The sequence below is a fragment of the Petaurus breviceps genome, unplaced genomic scaffold, assembly GCF_028583685.1.
Source record: "Petaurus breviceps papuanus isolate PSGF00001 unplaced genomic scaffold, PetGlider_PUasm1.0 226, whole genome shotgun sequence".
NCBI classification, from domain to species: Eukaryota; Metazoa; Chordata; class Mammalia; order Diprotodontia; family Petauridae; genus Petaurus; species Petaurus breviceps.
Genome location: NW_027185890.1, coordinates 8894881 through 8909946, shown reverse-complemented (window position 1 = coordinate 8909946; position 15066 = coordinate 8894881). Strand labels below are relative to the sequence as shown.

Sequence of the window (15066 nt, the reverse complement as noted above, 5' to 3'; positions counted from 1 at the left end):
TCACCATAAGTTCTTTTTCTGGGGATGGATAGCATTTTTCAGCATAAGTCCTTCAGAGTTGTCTTGGATCATTGCATTGCTGAGAACAACTAAGTTATTCGCAGCTGATCATCTTACAATATTTGCTGTTACTTTGTACACAGTACATTTCATTTTGCATCAATCAGCTCATGTAAGTCTTTCCAGGTTTTTATGAGAGCATCCTCCTTATCATTTCTTATAGCACAATAGTATTCCATCATAATCATGTAGCACAATTTGTTCATCCATTCTCCAACTGATGGGCATCCCCTCAATTTCCATTTCTTTGCCACCAGAAAAGAATTGCTATAAATATTTTTTTTATATATAGGTCCTTTTCCTTTTTGTTTTTTTTTTTTTCACTTTTGGGATACAGACCTAATAGTGGTATCCAAATTGTTCTATAGAATGATTGAATCAGTTCACAACTCCACCGACAATGCATTAATGTTTCACTTTTCCCACATCCCCTCCACTATTTGTCATTTTTCTTTTCTGTCCTGTTAGTCAATCTAATAGGTATGAAGTAGTACTTCAGAATTGTTTTAATTTGCATTTCTCCAATCAATAGTGAGTTTGAGCATTTTTAAAATATGGTTATAGATAGCTTTGATTACTTCATCTGAAAACTGTTCATATCTTTTGATCATATATCAATTAGGGAAAGGCCCTTATTTTTATAAATGTGACTCAGTTCTCTATATGTTTGAGAAATGAGGCCTTTATCAAAGAAATTGCTTCAAAATTTTTTTAATAATTACTATTGTTAACTATATTTTCCTCCATCCTATTCCCCCTCCCCTGTTTTTTAATATCCTCTCTCTCCTGTTACCCTGTCCCTCCTCTAAATTGTTTTGCTTCGGACTGTCCCCTTCCCTAATCTGCCCTCCCCTCTATCACCACCATCCCCTTACTTTTATCTTCTTCCCCTCCTACTTTCTTATATGGTAAGAATGATTTATATACCTAATTGAGAGTATATGATATTCCCTCTTTGAACCAATTCTGATGAGGCTAAGGTTCACTCACTCTCCCTCACCATTTCCCTCTTCTCCTCTACTGTAAAAAGCTTTTTTTGGCCTCTTTTATGAGAGATAATTTATCCCATTCTACCTCTCCTCATCCTGTTCTCCCAGTACATTCTTCTCTCACACCTTAGTTTAATTTATTTAGATATCATCCTTTCATATTCAACTCACAGCTGTGTCCTCTGTCTATATATACTCCTTCTAACTGCCCTAATAATGAGAAGTCTTCATGTCTTCCTATATAGGAATGTAAACAGTTTAACCTTATCAAGTCCCTTATGATTTCCATTTCCTGTTTACCTTTTATGCCTCTCTTGAATCTTGTATTTGAAAGTCAAATTTTCTATTCAGCTCTGGTCTTTTCACCAAGAATACTTAAAAGGCTTCTATTTCATTGAATGTCAATTTTTTCCCCTGAGAGATTTTACTCAGTTTTTCTGGGTAGGTGATTCTGGGTTGTAATCCTAGTTTGCCCTCCAGAATATCATATTTCAAAACCTCTGATCTTTTAATGTAGAAGCTGCTAAATCTTGTGTTATCCTGACTATAACTCCACATATTTGAGATAGACTTTTCCTGCTGACCTTCTTTTATTCATTCATTCATTCATTCAATTGATTAATTTTAAATTTATTTTTAGTTTTCAACATTCACTTTTTTTTTAAAGCAATTGGGGTTAAGTTACTTGCTCGAGGCTACACGGCCAGTTTTTTCTGGGTGTGGTGCTAAGTATCTGAGCCCGGGATTCGATCCCCAGGTTATCCTGACACTGGAGCAGGTGCTCTTACTCACTGAGCCACCTCACCACCCCTTCAACATTCACTTTTTATAAGATTTTGAGTTCCAGGCAGAACCCACAAAATGACACAGAGAAGCTAACCTCCCACTGAGGACAGTCCAGCAGGACAGCAGGAAGTGGCCAGCACAGCACTCTGGAAGCCAAGCCCAGCCCCAGGTGAGCCCGAGGTTTTAGCCTCAGGATGGCCTGACCAGACACCTGCTGGAGGGACTTCAGATCACCAGCAGTGGTGGCAGTTTCCAGCATTATCGAGACATAGATGTGAAGGACAAAGTGAGAGGTCAGTGCAGTGTGGACTTTGGGATCTGGGAATTCGGGAGTGTGATTCTGCCTTTGCCTCTGGGGTGAGAAGCAGCTGAGGCTCCATTGCGGTGCAGCCACCAGCCATGAGGTTGCTTCAGAGCTCCTTGTCTGCAGATTGTAGGGGGACCAAGTGAAGGGTTAAAGTTCTTGGTTTAACCTGCTTGGATCTGGATTGTGGTCTAGGGTGGAGGTTCTGGGGGGTGTGAACAGTTTGCCAGAGTGTGTGGAGGCTTCAGAGAAGGCACCCAACTAATAACTCCAGTAGCTGTGAAAACTCTAGCATTTGGGATAAAGCTCTAGTTTCTGGTAGCAGAGTTCTACTGTGGCAAAAGGCTTAAAAGTCAAGTAATTGAATTGCAACATGATCAAGCAAAGGAAGCAAAGCAAACAGAGCAATCCAACTTTACACTCCTATTTTGGGACAAAAAGATCAAATCATGAAACAGGAGGAAGACATCAAAATCAAAACTCCTGCACCAAAAGCATCCAAGAAAAATATGAACTGGTTACAGCTAATAGAGGAGCTTAAAAAGGATTTTGAAAATCAAATAAGAGAAGTGGAAGAAAAATTGGGAAGAGCAATGAGAATGAAGCAAGAAAATTATGAAATGAGATTCAACAACCTGATGTAATGCGAATGTAAATTTTAAAGATCTTCCCTGCCCCTAGGCTAAAGTGCACCAGAAGCCTGGGGAGGGAGGCTTGTTTTTTCAGTAGATACTTTTTGATTGGCCAGTGGGTCAATAAGGTTGTTACATTCTCTGAGCCAGGAGAAGGCTATATAAGCTCTGATGTGTAGCTTTGTTTTGGGACTCACTTTGAGAAGTATTCTGTGATTTGATCTGAATTCTGGGAAGCCGTTGTTGAGAGTCCCCCGGCTTTGAAAAACCCAGAATGTGGAAACCCAGATGTTGACTGGGTATGGATGTAATGGTTGGACAGTTTGGAAATCTGTCTACTTGATGTTTCTGTCTTGATAATTATGCCTGTATACTTTGAGGTTCAGGGTGCTGACCTTTTCTCCTGAACAAGGTAAACGATATGTGTCTGACTGATTAAAGTAAGCTTGTTAACCCATTTTGAGTTGTTTTCCTTTAACAAAGCAGATCCAAGAACCTGTAGTAGCTGCAAACCCTGAGGATGCTTGGGGTGCTTGCTGCTACACCTGACTGAAGAGAATAACATCTTAAAAAAATAGACTAACTCAGATGGCAAAAGAGGCTCAAAAAGGCAATGAGGAGAAGAATCCCTTAAAAAGCCAAATTTGCCAGATGGAAAAAGAATCTCAAAAGGTCACTGAAGAGAATCATTCCTTCAGAATTAGATTGGAGCAAATGGAATCTAGTGACTTTATGAGAAATCAAGATAGTATAAAACAGATCCAAACAAATGAGAAAATAGAAGGCAATGTGAAATATCTCGTTGGAAAAACCACTGACCTAGAAAATAGATCCAGGAGCCATCATTTAAAAGTTACTGGACTACCTGAAAGCCATGATCAAAAAAAGAACCTAGAAATCATCCTTCAAAAAATTCTCAGGGAAATTGCTCTGATGTTTTAGAACCAGAGGGCAAAATAGAAATTGAAAGAACTCACTGTTCACCTCTTGAAAAAGATCCCCAAAAGAAAACTCCTAGGAATATTATAGTCAGGTTCCAGAATTCCCAGATCAAGGAGAAAATATTACAAGCAGCTAAGAAGAAACAATTTCAATACTGTGGAAACACAATCAGGATAACTCAGTACCTGGCAGCTTCCACACTTAGGGATTGAAGGGCTTGGAATATGATATTCTGGAGGTCAAAGGAGCTGGGATTAAAACAAATAATCACCTACCCAGCAAAACTGAGTTTCATGTTTCAGGAGAAAATATGGTCATTTAGTGGAATAGAGGACTTTCAAGAATTCTTGATGAAAAAACCAGAGTTGAATAGGAAATTTGATATTCAGATACAAGAAGCAAGAAAAGCATGAGAAGATAAACAGGGAAAAGAAATCATAAACCACTGATCAAAGTTGAACTATTAACATTCCTATGTGGAAAAACAATAACTGTAACTTAATGAAACTTTTATCAATATGAGAATAGTTGAAGGGAATAGAAAAAATGTGTATATATATATATGGCTATATAAGAGGGTATATGGGTGTATGAATACATATGTGAGTGTGTGTATATATGTCTACAGGTATACATAGAAAGCACAGGACCAATTTAATAGGAAGGGATGATACTTAAAAGGTAAAATTAAGAGGTGAGAGAGGAATATAATGAGAGGAGATGGAGAGAGACAGAATGGGGTAAATTATCTCATATAGAAGAGGCAAGGCAAAATTGTTACAATGGAGGGGAAGAACAGGAAGGCAAAAGGGAATGAGTCAACCTTATTCTTATTGAATTTGGCTTAGGGAGGGAATGACATATACACCAAATACAGTATCTCACCCTACAGGAGAGTAGAGGGGAAGGGGAAGAGAGGGGGAATAATGGAAGGGAGGGCAGGCGGGGATGAGGGAGGGGAAGTTGGAAGCACCCACTTTTGAAAAAGGACAGGACCAAAGTAGAGAATACAGCAAGTGGGGGGTGGGATAGGATGAAGGGAAATACAGCCAGTCTTTCACAATATATCCACTATGGAAATGTTTTGCATAACTAAACATGTACAACCTATATTGAATTGCTTATCTTCCCAGTGAGGGTAGGTGAGGAGGAAGGAAGGGAAAAAATCTGGAATCCAACATTTTAAAATCAAATGTTAAAAAAAAAAAAAAATATATATATATATATATATATACATATCATTATTATTATTATTTTACATGTAACTGGGAAATGAGATATACAGGCACTGTAGCATAGAGATACACTATGCCCTATTGGAAAGTTGGAGGGGGGATGGGGGAAGATATGGGAGAGAGCAGATTGGAGGAGGGGATATTCAGTGGCATCACTGTTTTGGGGTAGTGGCTAGGGGAAAATGGGGAGAAAATTTGTAACTCAAAATCTTGTGGAAATGAATTATGTAAACTAAAAAATAAAAAAGAGAGGAAAATATAAAAAAATGAGTAAAGAAAAAAGATTTTGAGTTCCAAATCTTTCCCTTTCTCTCTGTTCCCCCCTCCCCAAGATAGCATGTAATATGATATAGACTATACATGTACAATCATATTTAATGTATTTCCCTATCAATCATGTTGTGAAAGAGTCAAAACAAAAGGGAAAAAAAGAGAAAATAGTATGCTTCAATCTGCATTCAGACTCCATAATTCTTTCACTGGATGTGGATAGCATTTTCCATCATGAGTGTTTTGGAATTGTCTTGGATCATTACATTGCTGAGAAGAGCTAAGTCTATCAAAGTTGGTCATCATACAATGTTGCTGTTACTGTGTACAATGTTCTCCTGGATCTGCTCACTTCACTCGGCATCAGTTTGTTTAAGACTTTCCAGGTTTTTCTGAAGTCCGCTGGTTCATCATTTATTATAAAACAATAGTATTTCATTACCTTTGTATACCACAACTTATTGAGTCATCCCCTAATTGATGGGCATCCCCTCAATTTCCTTCTTCACATCCACAAAAAGAGCTACTGTAAATAATTTTGTACATGTGGGTTCTTTACCCTTTTTTATGATCTTTTTGGGATACAGACCTAGTAGTGGTATTGCTGGATCAAAGGGTATGCATTATGCCTTTTGGGCATAGTTCCAAATTGCTCTCTGAAATGATTGTATCAGTCCATAACTCCACCAACAATGCATTAGTGTTCCAATTTTTCCACATCTCCTGCATTTAAAATTTTCCTTTTTTGTCATATTAGCCAATCTAATAAGTGTGATAAGTCCTCTTCTTTGTTTTAATTTACGTTTCTCTAATCAATGGTGATTTAGAGCATTTTTTCATGTAACCATAGATAGGTTTAATATCTTCATCTGGAAACTGCCTATTCATATCCTTTCATCATTTATCTTTTATATTCTTTTAAATCTGATTCAGTTCTCTATATATTTTAGAAATGAGGCCTTTATCAGAGATACTGGTTGTAAAAATTGTCTCCTAGATTTCTGCTTCCCTTTTAATCTTGGTTGCATGGGCTTTATGCAAAAACTTTTAAATTTAATGTAATCAAAATTATCTATTTTGCATTTCATAATCTCTATCTCTTGTTCGGTCATAAATTCTTCCCATCTCCATAGATCTGACAGGTAAACTATTCCTTGCTGTCCTAATTTGCTTATATTATCAACCTTTATGTCTAAATCATGTACCCATTTTGACCTTATCTTGGTATACTGTGTAAGATGTTGGTTTCTGCCATACTGTTTTCCAGTTTCCCAACAGTTTTTTATCAAATAGTGAGTTCTTATCTCAGAAGTTGGAGACTTTGGATTCATCAAACAGTAGATTACTGTAGCCGGTGACTACTGTGTCTTGTGCACCTAACCTATTCCACTGATCCACCACTCTATATCTTAGCGAGTACCTAATAGTTGTGATGGTTGCTGATTTTATAATACAGTTTTAAATCTATTATGGCTAGACCACCTTCCCTTGCAATTCTTTTCTTTAATTCCCTTGATATTCTGGACATTTTCCTGCTAACCTTCTAAGTTGTCTTTAGAATCTGTGGACAAAGAGGTCAGGAAACCATTGCCGCCACTGATTCAGTTGCCCTGAGGCCTGCCCCTGGTTTTGGGGAGCCTAGTCTGCATTGGTTTGACCTGTGCTGGACTGTGCTTCTATCTCACCCTGGTGCAACAGACCTTTCCTGCTGAACGTCTAAGTTGTCTTGAGCTGCAATATCATTTCACTTTTTTTGTGGGTTCTGCTGCTCTAGAATTTGCTGAGAGTCATTATTTAAGTGTTTTGAGGGGTTTGGGGGAGAACTCAGATAAGTCTCTGCCTTTACTCTGCCATCTTGGCTCCACCTTCCCCTCTTGTAATTATTAAAGAAGGTACTTAACTGTGATATCTCTCTTCTTTCTTAACTCCTCTTCCATTTTGTTGTTGTTCAGTTGTTTCAGTTGTGTCTGACTGTGACTCCATTTGAGGTATTCTTGGCAAGAATACTGGAGTGGTTTGCCATTTCCTTCTTCAAATAATTTTATAGATGAGGAAACTGAGACTGACAGGGTTAAGTGACTTACCGGGGTCCACCAGCTAGCAAGTGTCTGAGGCCAGATTTAAACTCAGGAAAATGAGTCTTCCTGACTCCAGGCCTGGCACTCCATACACTGTGTCAACATGCTTTTTGTTGAGTTTTAAATAATGACTTTCTATTTTACCTGAGAGGTGATAAAAAGCCACTTGAGGGTCTTGGGGGTAAGTAAGTAACATGGCCACAATTTCTACTCATTCTAATTGGAACCCCAGGGTTATACTCCATATATGATGTTCACCTTCATTTTATAGGTTGTAGAATTTTTGTTGTTTGTTTGTTTTTTAGAACTAGCACATGAAGCTGTTTATTTCCTTCTGGCTTTCTTCTTCCCCATCTCTACTTTCCTATGTAGTGCAATAGACTTCAGAAACTGTCTTTAATTCCCTAATAGAGAGTATGACCTACTGTTATGGGAATGGGAATCTAAGATCTTCCCTGCCCCTTGGCCCTTTGATAGGCTTAAGTAACTCTGAGAACCTTCCCTGATTTGAAAATATACCCTCCCCCCTAATAGACTGAATGTGGTCACATGGAACCTGTGGTGGGAGGCTTGTTTTTTCAGGAATTCCCACACCTAGTTACTTTGTGATTGGGCAGTGGGGTCAAGAGTGTTGTTACATTCTCTGAGCCAGGAGAAGGCTATATATACCCTGATGTGAGGTTTTGGGGCTCACTTTGAGAGGAGTTGTGTGATTTGACCAGATGAGATTCTAGACAGCCATTGAGCCCCCTGGCTTTGAAAACCCAGATGTTGGTGCTTCTCTCTGGTAATTAACTAGGTATGGATGTAATGGTTAGAGAGTTGGAAGCCTGTCCTGCTGATCTGTTTCTCTGTCTGCTTGTAACTTGTTTGTATGCTCTGAAGTTCAAGGTGCTGGCTTTTCCCCCGAACTAGGTAAATGATATATGTTTGATTGATTAAAGTAAGATTATTAACCCATTTTGAGTTGCTTTCCTTTAGAAAAGCAGATCTAAGAACCTGTGTTGGCAGCCAACTTAAAAAATTTTTAATTTTTTTTAATTTAGAGATGCTAGAGTGCTTGCTGCTATACCTACTAGAAGAGATACTACAAAGAAGACGTAAATGTAGATCTCTACAGCATCACCTAAACTCTCAACACTGGAACAAACCCAAGATGAATCAAAAGAATAAAAGGAAACCAAGCCCAGAAACACTATATCAAATCAATTTGAACTTTACAAGACTAGTCTCCAGCAGAAAAATGAAGGTAACACTAGAAGATAATAGAAGGCCAGGGTAAGTGAAATGACCCATGTTGGCTCCAGGTGACTGATGTTGAAACCCACTTACTCTCTGATGAGAGATGGAGGACTGTAGGTGGATAAGCTTACACCCTCTGTCAATTTCATTGCTCTATCATTGGTGTTTGCTTAACTGTCTTGTTGTGGTTTTCTTTAGAAAGGGGAAGTTGGGAAGTGATTGTTGTGTTAAAAATAAACAACTTGAATCAACATTTAATTCTTTTAACAGAATATTTAGGATCTCACAAAGGAAGCCAGAGAAAAGGAATAATGTTCAAAATTAAAAATCAGAAAATATAAATTTTCATTTTAAATTTGGCTCCACTTGCATCAAAACGTTTGTTCCAAATATTTGAAACTGTAGGTGACAGTGTAGGAAAATTGCAATAAGTTGTTAAAATATTCACGAAGTGTATTTGTTTCACAATAAAATGAATTTCCTAAAAATACCAGATAAATTTACTTTGCAACACAATCTCTTAAAATGATAGGTCATAGGAGATTTTGCAAAGAGGAGGCTCACCTCTGAGTAATACCTGATTACCTCCAGTACCCAGAATGAAATCTTGCCTCAATATTCACATGTAGATCTTAGTAAATAGCCCTTATGTAATGGCATCCAACTTTTTATTTTATTTTATTACTATACAATGCAAGAAATATATTTGTTTCATATGTTGACAAGCATTAGAGAAAAACAAAACAGCCTCTAGCCTCAAGAAGCTTCGATCTATTGAAAGGCAGCAACACATACACAGTTAAGTAAATACCCAAAGTGGGAGAAGACACTAACATTTAGTCATAGGAAGGAAAGTTTCATAGGCAAGGTGGCGCCTTGACCTGAATTTTGAAAGGAGATAAGGAAAGTCAAGTCATCAGGAGGAAGTATATTATGGTTATGGGGTGGTGCTAAAGAGAATATTGATTCTGGTAAACAGGTAGGAGGCTAATTTGGTTAGAACATAAAATGTGTGGAGAGAAGTAATATAAAATAAGCCTGGAAAGGTAGACTGGAGACAGATTGTGATGTCTTAAATAACAAGTGAGTTTTAAATAATGAGCTTCTATTTTACCTGAGAGGTGATAGAAGGCCACTTGAGGGTTTTAGGGTTAGGTGAGTAACATGGCCAGACCCATATGTTAGGAAGATTATTTTGATAGCATGTTTGGTGAATAGATGAAGAAATGGAAGCAGAAAAACCAATCTGATAAAATTTGATGACTGCTGTGCTGTTAATAATAGAAAGGAAAGGAACACTTCATGATAGTGTTTCTTCTGTTTTATCTCTACTTTCATGCTAAAATGATAGGTCTGAGCAGAGGCAATATGAGGAAAACATTGCAAGACAGCACCAGATAGCAAGACAGGAAGCACTTGGATTTGAATGTTTCTTTTGAGCTCCTGTGACTGTGGGCTAGGCAACTCAATTTTCAGAATTTTAGCTTAAATAACAGTATACCACCTTCATTTATTGTGAGGGAAGTACTTATTAACCTTATAGACTAGCAGTACTTTCCAACATGGTCAGTTAAAATGAAACAAAGATAGGTTGTAGGTTTGCAAATGGGAGATTTACCTATAAAGACTATCTAATTACTCCAATACCTAGAAATAAATTCAGGCCCCAAATACTCATGTACAAATCTTAGTGAAATCAGGATCGGGTCTGTGCAATCTTTCTATAATTTCACTGCCAATATTTGTACAAATCATGTATCTTTAAATATTTTTTAAAAAAAGTTTTCCAAACAATTATTATTAAAACTAAAAAGGCAACTATCAACTCCAGCAGAAATAAATTTGAATTCTGGGTTCCTGAGCAAAACATCCAGAGACTCCCTTTATGCTACAACCAAAACAGGAAGTTCTCTCCCATTCTCTCCACACTCTTTGCTTTGGTACTTTCCATTATAATGCAAGGGCTGCTCTCGGGGGTATTTTTGTCAATGATTGACCCTAGGTGACTACAGGTGTACTGAGTTTGTGCCCAAATCAGCACTGCAGCAACTTCAACCCGTAGTGCTGCACTGAATAAAGGGTTTACTGGCTCCTGCTCTCCGATGCTCACAAAGTCAGATTGTTATATCACTTAAGCCTCTGTTGACAAGAAATGAATGGGCGTAAAGTGTGGAAACAAATTAATAACATAGAGGGGAACAAAGAAGGATTAAAACCTTTGAATCTAGCCTTGGGGAAAGAGTGAAATCACAGAAGAGAGTTGGTCTGTATTTTAATTGTCAGTGTTTAAATTGATAATCTTTATTTAATCATTATTTAAATGGTCTGTGTTTTAATTGATAATCTGGCATCAATTTCCCCATTTTAAAAAATGGTTCTCTACTCCTAAGACACACAACATCTTTGTTTTTATGTTGTTTCTCTATCTGAGGGTTATTATTAACTACTCAGTATATTGCAGAAAACAGCTGGTCTACTGTTTCTCCTGGGGAGTTGTTGGTTTCTAATAATAAGCATTTGACTCTGGATAATTTATGGTAAATCCATACAACCAGTCACTTTCCAGGTTCATTGCAGGGAAGCCCTTTGTAGACTCATTTGCTAATAAGGAGTTTTCTGTCCATGTTTATGATGCTGTCTTGGCTTTGTCACTTTGCTCTTCCTCTTCTTCTCGTGGGGGTGTTTCTTCCTTTTACAAATATTTCCTTTTGTATTTTTCTTGTTCTTTTGCATTTTCATCCATGTCTTAAGAGTGTGATTATGTGGACTGACACAGAATTTTCGATGATGGACATGGAGGCTGCCAGAAAAAAAATGGAGGTGAAGGAGGAAGACTTTTAAGAAACATAAGTAATTGAAAAAATAGTGTAATGATTACTCATATTCCCTTTAAAATACAACATTTTCTGTAAGACTTGGTTTTATATAGCAAGACTAAACCCAGAGTATAACTTAGGCTGTGGCCTTCTCCTGCCCAAGAATGAGACATGAGAATGGGAATACAGTCAGTGAGATGAGATGAGAAATGCAATTCTTTCTCAGGCAACAGGGGATGAAGGCCTCCACTTTATCATAGGAATAAGTAGTGCACTAGTTGGCACCTTAGAGATGCTGATAGAAGTGGAGTTTGGGGGAACCTTTTGGGAGGAGTGCCCAAGGAGAGATTTTGAGGAATGCTAAGGTCATCTGGTTATTCAAATGCCATATAATAGAGGTGGCTAGGTGGCACAGTGAATAGAGCACTGGCCCTGGAGTCAGTAGGACCTGAGTTCAAATTTGACCTCAGACACTTAACACTTACTAGCTGTGTGACCTTGGGCAAGTCATTTAACCCCAATTGCCTTGATTTCCCCCCTCCAAAAAACAAAAACAAAAAAACAAATGCCAGCATATATAATATATATATAATAGCACCCCAGGACCTTACTAAAGAGGCTTTGTGATCAAATAGAGAAGATTAAAAAAAAAACCCAAAATATTTTACTATCTACTCAGGGGTGGGTAATCTGCTGCCTTGAGGCCACATGTGGCCCTCTAGGTCCTCAAGTGTGGCACTTTCATAAAATCCAAACTTCATAGAACAAATCCCCTTAAAAAAGTATAAAACTTGGACTCAGTCAAAAGGCCACACATAGAAGGTCACACGTGGCCTCAAATTCCCTACTCCTGAGTTCTATATAGTTTTCAAAACAGATTTCCTTCCCTGGAGATCTCTATAAATAAAACACCCAGTCAGGTTTCAAGAAAGAGGTGGAGAAATAGAAAAGATGATTGACATTTCTTGGTTCAGATTCTCCCTTCTAGGTTTTACTGCTGCAGGTTCTATCTCTTCATAGACAGTTAGGTTTAGAATTGTAAGGTACAAAAGAGGTTACCTGCTCTGCTGCCTCATTTTCAGATGAGGAAACTGAGGTCCAGGGAGTTCAATGAAGTCTTATTCAAAGTCACTTAGTGGGTAAAGCCAGGATTTAAACCCAAACTCGGACTTCTTATCCAATGTTCTTTCAACTGTACCAAACTGCTAGACATATTGCTGTGTCTTTCCTTGGCTACACTTAAGGAGTAAGACTAACTCTTCTAGGGGAATAAAATACTTTTCATCACCCTAAGCATACAGCAGCACTTGAGAGGGGCAGGAAAAGTCGAGAGAAATGCATGTTGAAGGGAAGCTAGCATAGAAATTTCAGTGAAGCTGTTTATGTGCCTGAGGATCAATGAAGTCACTTTCCCTTTGTAATGGGCAAAGTTATCTTCTCCCAGGTCCAAATCCTTACTTCTCCATCCAGATATTTGCTTAACTTGTAGATAAGAATAGGGATTGGGAAGACCAGTGACAGGTGGAAGCTATTTTCCTTTCCTGTGTCAGGAAGGTGTGACTATACTGCATCCCAATGATTGTCTCAGTGGTGTAGGCAATTTCTCTAGAAGAGCACTTGTTTTTGTTTTTCAGTGGTGGTTGTTTTGTATTTTGTGGTTTGTTTTTTTTCTGATGAGTACAATGTATGTTGGTGAATAGAGAACTGAGTTGTAATAGGTAAAGAATGTGAAGGATATGTATTTTTTTAATAGGACAGAGATATAATAGAATATTTTCAGACTTTCTACTTGCTTTGACATTGTATGAAGGCTCATTGACACTCACATGACAGCTGGTAGGTCACACACTCCATCAGCTCTTTGAATGTGACATCTTTTCACTTTTGCTAAAAGTCTTCTGGAAATCTGATGGGACACTTCTGTGCAACAGTTGGAGGCTATAGGGAGAATGGCTAAAAAAATAAAAGAAAGGGAATGTTCAGACTTTGCATCCCATATGCCCTTTACCTGTTTCCAGTGGAAGTTTCCCTGAGCTTCATTTTTTCAACCTATAAAATGAAGGGGTTGGAATAAAAATCAGAGGTAACCTGGGGGACATGAACTTGTAAAAATATTTTGATAATTGTATTTCAATATAATTGGTTTTTTGTAAACCCTATATATTTTAATTTATACATTTAAAATATTATTCTGAGAAGGGGTCCATAGGTTTCACCAGGAGTCCATGAGGCCAAAAAGGTTAAGAATCCCTAGACTATACGATCATTGAGTTCCTTTCCAGGAAACTCTATGTTTCTCTGAGTTGAATCCTAAAGAGAGCACAAAGACAGTGTCAATCCAACCCTCATCAAACAACAAACATTTACTGAATTCTTTACACATACTAAAATGTACACAGCATAAACTTGATCTCTGCCCCTCAAGGAATTTACAATCTTGTTGGAGAATTAAACATTCACACATGAAAAATTAGATAGCAATACAGTGCTAACCAGTGGTATAATATGTCATTAGAAGAGAATCAATACCTGAATATGTGAAAATCCCTTGCCCATACTATGCATGGTTCCATGTTCTTGTCCCTATATAGTTCAGCCCTATTCTGCCACAGTCTTTACCAGTCAATTAATCAACAATAATATCTTAAGCAGACATTATGTACCTGACAGTGTGCTAGATCCTGAGAATAGAAAGAATAATTCCTGTCCTCAAGAGGCTTACTTTCTATAGGGGTAAATGACATGTACACCTATATATAAAATTTTAAGATATATACAAAATAAATGAAAGCTATTTTTTGGAGGGGGGAGATACAAGTAACTTGGGGGGGTGGTCTAGAAAGGCTTCATTTAGAATTGAAGATGGTACTTGACCTGAGTTTTTTTTCCTTTCAATTTATTTATTTATTGTTTTCAACATTCATTTCCACAAGATTTGAGTTACAAATTTTCTCCCCATCTTTCCCCTACCCCCACACCAAGATACCAAACCTACTGAATACTTTTTCCCCCTATCTGTTCTCTCTTATATTCTCCCTCATCCCCCTAATTTTCTAGTAGGGCAAGATGGATTTCTATACCCCAGTGCCTGTATATCTTATTTCCCAGTTGCATGTAAAAAATACAATTTTTTAAACATTTGTTTTTAAAACTTTGATTTCCAGATTCTTTCCCTTCTTCCCTCCTTGCCCATCCCCACTAGGAAGATGTGTAATTCAAATCGGTTTTACATGTGTAGTTACGTGGAACGTTTCCATAGTGTGAAAGACTAACTATATTTCCCTCCATCCTATCCTGACCTTCCACTTATTCTGTTTTCTCCTTCAACTCTGTCCCTCTTCAAAAGTGTTTGCTTCTAACTACCCTCTCCCCCAATCTTCCCTCCCTTCTATGATCCCCACTCTTATCTCCTTCCCTCCTACTTTCCTGTAGGGTATGATACCCAGTTGAGTATATATATTATTCCCTCCTTTCATCAAATTCAATGAGAGTAAGGTTAACCTATTCCGTTTCACCTTCCTGCTCTTCCCCTCCATTGTAACAGTTTTCTCTTGCCTCTTTTATATGAGATAATTTACCCTATTCTATCTCTCCCTTTCTCCTCCCAATATATTCCTCTCTCACTCCTTAATTTTATTTTTTAGATATCATCCCTTCATATTCTACTCTCCCTCTGCCCAATCTCTCTCTCTCTCTCTCTCTCTCTCTCTCT

General features: G+C 37.8%; 2 protein-coding genes and 1 long non-coding RNA gene across 5 annotated transcripts in view; 1 reads left to right on the top strand and 2 right to left on the bottom strand.

The window, feature by feature from the left end:
* The window catches only part of HMGCS1 (3-hydroxy-3-methylglutaryl-CoA synthase 1), a 161043-nt gene that overhangs the window by 94792 nt on the left and 51185 nt on the right, over nt 1-15066 (bottom strand). The window lies entirely within an intron of this gene.
* LOC138166858 (uncharacterized) overlaps nt 1-15066 on the top strand; it is a 62604-nt gene that overhangs the window by 16763 nt on the left and 30775 nt on the right. For both annotated transcript variants that reach the window (XR_011169757.1, XR_011169758.1), the window contains exon 2: nt 8343-8574. This is a non-coding gene — a long non-coding RNA (uncharacterized lncRNA). The remainder of the gene's footprint in view (nt 1-8342; nt 8575-15066) is intronic.
* The window catches only part of CCL28 (C-C motif chemokine ligand 28), a 32152-nt gene continuing 26188 nt past the window's right edge, over nt 9103-15066 (bottom strand). The window contains exons 3-4 of the mRNA XM_069095329.1: nt 13181-13307; nt 9103-11338 (exon numbers count right to left, since the gene is read on the bottom strand). Coding sequence (XP_068951430.1) covers nt 11140-11338; nt 13181-13307 — 326 coding nt within the window. The 3' untranslated portion in view covers nt 9103-11139. The remainder of the gene's footprint in view (nt 11339-13180; nt 13308-15066) is intronic.